Source organism: Ctenocephalides felis, unplaced genomic scaffold (genome assembly GCF_003426905.1).
Source record: "Ctenocephalides felis isolate EL2017-DRISC unplaced genomic scaffold, ASM342690v1 CF-g0.4_SCAFFOLD_03573, whole genome shotgun sequence".
NCBI classification, from domain to species: domain Eukaryota; kingdom Metazoa; phylum Arthropoda; class Insecta; order Siphonaptera; family Pulicidae; genus Ctenocephalides; species Ctenocephalides felis.
Window position 1 is genome coordinate 4328651 of NW_020539727.1, and position 8349 is coordinate 4336999.

General features: G+C 28.8%; 1 protein-coding gene across 1 annotated transcript in view; it reads right to left on the bottom strand.

Moving 5' to 3' along the window:
* LOC113389316 overlaps positions 1-8349 on the bottom strand; it is a 35804-nt gene that overhangs the window by 25730 nt on the left and 1725 nt on the right. Inside the window, exon 2 of the mRNA XM_026626362.1 lies at positions 4841-4993. Within this exon, the coding sequence (XP_026482147.1) occupies positions 4841-4993 (153 nt within the window). The remainder of the gene's footprint in view (positions 1-4840; positions 4994-8349) is intronic.

Consider the following 8349-nt stretch of genomic DNA (forward strand, 5'->3'; position numbering starts at 1 on the left):
TGTTCATTAAAAATAATAAAACAAATTAAACATTGATTGGAAATTATTCCTATATTATTTGTAGTTTCTATAAATATTTGAAGTTATTAAAATGGAAAATATTTTTTAGGCAAGACAGATATTACAGCTGTTCAAAGAATGAGATTATATCGCCAGCGAGAAAGTAAAAAAAAATACAAGAATTAATAGATGTATGTTAATTCTAATTAAATGAAGTTCTTCAAACACAATTGCGTGATGAGCGAAGTTGCAAAAACAATATTTGTTTAGGCGTTGTTTAACATAATACACTGTGTGAACGAATATTATAGAATTTATTAATCAGAAATTACTTCATTTTTTTAATGAAGGTTCATTTCTAAATGCTAATCACAATGACAAACCGATCATGTCATATTTTTTTTTTTTTTTTATTATTTTATTGGCTTTATAAACTGGTACATTAGCCATATACTAAATTACATAATATCTACGCTATCTCTTACATATATATCATTGTTTTATGTATATTGCATTTATAATTTTATATTATTACATTTGATGTAAATATAAAGAGCTCCATATAATCTTGTATCTGTCATCACTGTTATAAAATTAATTGGAAGGGAGATTTTTTGTTTAATTATTTCCTCCCATAGTTTTTGTCTGCCCTTTTCCCAACGTTTACACTCCATGATGATGTGCTCTGCATCCGCCCTAGTCGCTTCGCCCAAGCAGTAGCAACTAGGATCGATATCGATCCCAATTCTGCTTAGGCAGAACGGAGCGTAAGAATGATTTAGTCTTAATCTACACAATGTTGTGTAAAACGGCCGACACTCCTTAAATCCGTCATACCATGGTTTGACTGGAATTTTTCCTTGTATCATACCATAAAATTTACCTTTAATTCTAATAGATAACTGAAAATCCAATTGCCAAATGTTCCGTATGTTTGCTCTGTTAAATCTTTTTATGTCTCTATAAGATATTCCATCCGCAGCAACAGTCCCTGTATTTATTGCATCTTTGGCGCCGTTATCCGCCGCTTCGTTGCCAGCTATCCCAATATGACTTCTTACCCATACAATGCGTAACTCCCAATTTTTTGATAATATCGCATGTATGTCATTTAGAGTATCTAAAGTCATATTTGAAGTATGACTTTAATTACATTATTGTTTATAAATATTATACATATTTTTAATGCTATTATAAATATATAATTTATCGTTATATAAATGTGTATAATCGTTGAGACTAATAAATGTGTGCATCACGAATATTACCACATTACTAATAAACATTATTCAAAATTGTTATATTATGTATTTATTTTCACTTAAATGCCATGTTGTAAAATAATAAGTTTTACTTCAATCCCGCGCAAACTTTTTTATATTATGCATATATAAGAACTGCAAATTAATTTAAAATTAATTAAATGCATTAATAATTTATTAATAAGAAAAGGATATATGTGATATAAATCAGTTAAAGTGATTGAAATGTAAATGAAAGTATCCACCTATACTATACCATAATGTATATCATCGGCTAAAACATATTTATTTCTGTTTTATGCACAATTTATCAAAATCATTGTAAAGAGAAATAAATTAGTACAAATTTGAAAATCATGTAGCTAACAATTATAAATATAATATATATATATATATATATATATATATAAATATATATATATATATACATATATATGTATTAAAATAAAAAATAGTATTGAGTAATTTTTTTATTATTCCTGCGCACTCACTAAGCTTTGAATTGCGTGCAGGCAAAAAATAATATGTCGCAGATATGAAATTATAAAGTTTTCATTTATTATCTAGATTTTTTGCTCACTAATCGTTTTCAACGCTTGATCGACACCATATTATTAGATATAGTGCATGCAAAAAATAATTCAATATCACCACAATATCGGCGCAATGTTCCGGCTACAAGTTGTTTGGCGCAATGTATGATTAAAAATCATTATAAAGTTTGAAAATATAGTATGCTGAATCCTTACATTAACTTCTTTACATTAAAAAAAATGATTAAAATTATTTGATTTGTTCATATCAGTTCTCCATTTGGCAAATTACACAATTTCTTCGATACCTAAAATTAATTACTCGAAACAATTAAATAATTTAATGCCAAACGTTTAGTCGGACTTCTTGAATTTTAATTTATACTTAAACATAAAAAAATTCAGTTTGATATTTTAATTAGTAATTGTAATAACACACTTAAAGTATCGAATGAAAATTTATAATTACATATTTTTAAAAATCTTTTCATTCCTTGAATCATTACTCGTATTGGTGTGAATCAGTTCATAATATAAAGTTTTGTTTTATTTGGTAAAATCATTTAATATAGCTTAAGGCTTTTAGTAAAATGTTTTGATATCGCAAATAATATAATTTAAAAACAAATTGATATAAAATAAATATGTAAAAATATAAATATTGATATTGCTATATTGGTATTTGAGCTACTTCTACAAATACTAAATGCTCATGTTATTTTTTTGTCATTAAAAAATATACTATTTACATATAATAAACCTTAAACAACTTCAAAATGAGCTATATCATAACTACTATTTTTAATTGCAATTTTTTCTTTTCCAACACACCAAACCGTTATCTTATTAGAATCGGTTATCTTTATTGTCCTTACATGATTTGAAATTATGTCCTCGTGTAAAAGATATACAAATGCATTTGACATTTTTAACTTAATTATTGATATTTTATGATATGTATTTTTTTTTCAAAAATTAATTATAAAAGAATTGTATATCGTAATATGGAATATCTTCATTTCACTAATACTAAGACTATAAGTAATAAACGCAATACTCATTCGGTCTACTAACTATCGCCCTCACACCATCGAGTCAGTTGCGCGAACGCTTCACGTGTAGCTGGGATGTTCTGTTTTGTTGTTGTGAAGAAAGTTTTAAGAGTAAGAAATAAATTAGTATTACCAATTACACTGTTATATTGATGTACATAAGTGTTTTACTATTTAGTATATCAGTATTATGTTTACTTAACTATTTGTTACTTTGAAAACTAACTAACTAACTAACTAAAAACTAAGTAACTATTGTTACTTGAAAAAATATTTAGAAAAGTTTGAACTAGTATAAAAATCCAAATATGGACTATACAAATATCCAAATATGCAATATATATACCAGAGATACGAAGAAAAGTATCTAGCAGAGAAAGAAAAGCAGTCATAACATAGCATCTTCTCACTACAAAAATGATTTAGAAAATAAAAATATGAAGAAACAAAAAAAAGAAAGTGAATTAGTCAAGACAAAGGATAAGATGAAAACTGCGAAGAGAAACAAACAAATAAAGAAAAATAATGATGATAGTGAACAAGAAAACTCTGAGTTGATGGACCAAGATATTAATGTCCATTTTTGTTATTGTTATGTTGTTATTGTGTTGATTTATGCTTATATTCCATTTATGGGTACCTATTCCATATTTGGTTACACATTTGTAAATTTGTTTTTGTGTTAGATTTCATATTTTAATATTATTAATATTGATATATTATGATATGTATTTTTTTCAAAAAATTAATTATAAAAGAATTGTATTGTATTGTAAATTTGAGATAAATCTCTTGCTTATGTGATAAGTATTGATTGAAATTAAAATGATGCATAAAAACATAAGCACAATTACAATTTGTAAGCAACTATAACATATTTATTATTAATTTTAATCTTGAAAATGAACTGCCATTACCAAAAGTATTAATGGCAATTTTCTTTTAGATGTACAAAATTATTGTTTAATGAGATACAGAACAAAAATTATTAAAATAAAACAACAGATCAAAATCGAATCATGCAATTGGTCCTTAATCATGAATTTACTTACATTAGAAAATACTTTGTGTGAGTCAATTTTGAACCTATCATCGACTTTTTCTCAAATACATCTGGAATGATTTCGATAAATTAAAGGCCTTTGGATGTAACTCGAGAAAAACTAAACTTCATAATTTTTGTGCTACGAACGGCCGAGCCAATATTTTTACAATTATAAGAAAATGTCTAAGCGTCCACGATTCATTCTAAAATTTTAATTCGATGTCAAAAAACAACAACACCAATGATATTGAGGTCTACTTACAATCAGCTACACGACCCCTATCCAAGCTAATGATGAACAACCTAGAACATCAACATTTTCTGCCTACTATGTAATAAATGTAAGGGCCAGCGTTAAAAGAAAGGGCAGACAGAGTTAAAAACCGATATATTTGATGTAATTGATTTGAATTTGGTAAATATTGTAAAAGGTAGGTAAGACCAGGGCAAGAATATTCACCAAGACAACAGGACTTTGGACAAGCGATATCGAGGAAGGTAGGACATCCACATGATGGCTGACAATTGTTGAAGCCTACTACCATATTCATTAATTTTTAACTACTAGTTTTGTGCATCGTGTGCGTAATTTCAATGAATTCACAAGTTACTAACTATTATAAACAATCTGGGTCATAAGTCTGTACATCAGTATACAGCTGTTGAATTTTCATTTGGCTATTTTGTCTGTTTTGATTTTATGACTAATACAGCATTTTGAAGGATAATATTTCAGTAAGTTTGTAGACAAATACTCAATTTATCATTAAATTTATTATTCTCCCAGATAACTAATAAATTAATAAAATTATTGCTGATCAAAAAAGTGGCACAACCGTACCCAGTCTCCTCTACTTTGTACAGTTGGCGCATTTCTATCTGACATTGGGACAGTTGTTGCTCCTACTACAAATAAAATGTATAGAATTCGGACTATATGTGTCTCACCTCTGCCGCACTTGTCGATGTGGTTGGTGACCGGCAGCGAGGGCACGCACTGGCAGCTGCGTTTGTTGGGGTCGCACTCGCTGCCAGGGAAGCCGCACTCGAGCGTCGACTGGCATCGATCGCCGAACTTGGCCACGCCGCGAGACGCATAGTCTGCAATGAGAAATTAGCATATGAGCATTGATAAACATCTAGATATAAAATATTATACATATTATACATATGTATCAGTTATTAATCTGGTTAGTTAACATTTTATATAAAAACTATAATTAATCACTTAATCATATTTTTTCAAGTCATCACCGGGACTGCAGTTTTCGTTATGCTAATCTGGGACGGAGGGAGAGGTCTTTAAAATAAAAAATGCTTGTTTGAGAAAGCAATAAATAAATAGTTTGTTTTACACCTGAGCATCCATTTCTTTTATTCACAATTGCGGATTTTTAATAAGAACGTTTTATCATTCGATTATTGTTCGGACGTATTTTCATTTCATTATATCAGCCTCGAAGGCGGCAATCTTCATGGCATTGAGCTTTTACACCCGGTTTGTTGTTACCCCTATAGAAGGGTTAGCGGATTTGGTTCGGTTAATAAATACATCTTCTTCAATTAGAACTTAGTGACAAATTATTAGTGTTATAAGCAGGGCCGGATTTAGAAATTTGGCGCCCTGGGGCAATGACAAATATGCCGCCCCATCCATGAAATTTTACTTAAATTGTCTTTATATATTGTTCCCGTACCAAAAATAAAAAATAAAAAAATTTTTTTTTTTTTTGAAAATTTTGAGTTTTTTTATATTTTGAAATTTTGAACTTATATTAAAGCAATTGCGCTGCTTCAGCAGCGTAGAGACAAAATATAGATGCACGTAGGCGTCGCGTCGCAGTGTAACAGAACCCATAGAAATGTAAACAAAATTCATACTTTATTATTAAAATATCTATAAAATATCTGATAATTTGATGTGCATATGTCTAATGATCACTTTTGACCGCCAAATGTTTCTTTTTCAATTTTTTTTTATTGGATCTCCGAAACCCATAGACCTGCTTCCCACAAATTTAAACAGTTCTTCATTTTCTGATATTGGATGCTCCGTTTCTCTAAAACTGAATCACCGTTTTTGGCATTTTAGCCTAATACAGGTTACCAAAATAATTAAGAAGTTTGTAACAATCTCAGAAACTTAAATCTTCGATTAAAAAAACTGATTAGTTTCTGGCACAGGCATGTCCAGCCGTTTCGAAAAATTGTAATTGAGGTTTGATATTTCCTCTCTGAAACAGCTACGCAGTGCGATTGCTTTGAAAAAAGTTCATAATTTTCATTTTTTTCATTTTTCCAAAAATTTTAAAGCTCTTTATAAAATGTAATTTTCAGTACGAGAAGTTCCAGTAATTTGCCTTAAGGAACAACGCCACTAGTCACTATTAATTTTTTTTTTTGGCGCGGTCAAAAAGCTTGTAAGTGCACAAATTTGTCGTCTTAAGAGGGCTCGAGATCTGAAGAACATATTTTTCTTAAACTCTCAGCTCATATACGACACTTTATTTTAGCCAAATTGCCAAATTGCCAAATTATTAACTATTATTTGATAATTTACGTTCGGAGAGGGAGACAAGCAAAATAATAAATTTTAATAATCGGTTATTTGGACCCAAATTTCGCATTGCAATCGTATTATGTTTTGTTAATTATAGTTCTTGAAATAAAAAATGCGGCGAGCATAGCTCATTGGTAGCGTGTTCGATACACACGATCAATGACTTAGAATTTATCATAAAAAATATGTGTAGTTAATTTGAAATCAAATAAAATTGTACATATTTGTTAAATAGGAGAAAATTAGGAATAACAGAATTCGAATAGTTGAATTGAATTAGGAGTAAGAAGAGAAGTATTGGAGCTTGAAAGAAGAATGAAGAATTGAAGAAAATAAGAAGAAAAATTAAGAAGAATATAGAATAGGGTACATAAATAGATTGAAATTGATATAAAAATTAGAATGCAAATAAATAAAAATGTTGTAGGTGGCTAAATGCTCAGAGTAAGCGAGGCCAAATAAAAAAAAAATGTTATTAAAAAAAATAGTTAATTACATTGTATAGCATTTTTTTCTCACTATCCAAATTTTGCCGCCCCTGAAAATCTGCCGCCCTGGGCAGTAGCCCCGACTGCCCCTACTGTAAATCCAGCACTGGTTATAAGAACTTGCAGCAAATACATAAATTATACCAACGACTCAGTGTTTCATACAGTCCACAGCTATATAAGTTATATTATAACCTAACAATCTGATTTAATCGTAAGAAAGACTTAATACACACATATAATTATATGCGATACCATTTTATTTATGATATTATATCATATATTATAGGTTTTGATCTATAGATTTTTTTTGCTTATGGCCTTGTATAAAATTCTTTTTAATTTTCTTCATAACTGATATGGAAAAAAATTGCATTTGCTTGTTTGTTTTCATAATTTTTATTTTGATAATTTGCTTAATAATTTGAACTATCCGGACCTTTGACAAATGATGTAAATCCGGAACAAATATTGCTTTTTGAAAACCGCAATCATACTGTACCATCTGTGGCTGGCTTAATGCAGGTCGATTTAATGGTCACATGCACATCTGATTTTCGGATTCTAGAGATCAAAATAAGATACTTTGCTGAAGAATCCATACTTCTAAAATAAATTCTAATATCCCGTGCATTCATCCAAAGTAACTGATAAACATCGAATGGCTTTTAAATTTTGGGTGCGTCATTTTTGATGGGTAATATAAAATATATTCATTAGAAAATATTGATTATAACTTTATTGTCGACTAATTTTAAATTTTATATATCGTATTTCGTTTCCAATTTATCAATCATTGATAATGTGTAATCATCTTTGTGATAGCTATATTGTATGAATTGTTATTTTAATGAATGTGAAAAAATCACACCTGAGGTTAGTTGAAACAAAACCTTGGGGCTAGTTGTCCCATACAAAAATTATATACATGTACAAATGAAGAAAATTGGATGTAATAAAGAGTGTGTATGATGTCGGCACATGTAAAATGTGTTACAAGAGACACTATATCTTTTATTTATGTTTTGATTTATGTAAATTGCAGATTATGTTGATGTATAATAAAATGTATATCATAAGAGACATTATTATTTTATCCGTATTACTTAATTAGAAAAGAATTACTTAAAGACGAGTTAATGTTTTAAAAAATATGTTAAGAATGAATTATCAGAGGTATTATTGCCGTTTTTTTTGTCGTTACTACATGATTTGGTAGACGTTATAACTAGCCCAACCACAGGCTAAGTTTTAAACTCCGCACTGTTCATAGAAAAATGATTTATTGTGATAAAATGAACAACAGTTGTGGAATTATCTTTACCTAATTTAGTCAAAAAATATATAGCAACTAGCCATCTCATTTTATTTCGTAAATATAATCAGTGCATTTCAAGATGAATTTATTT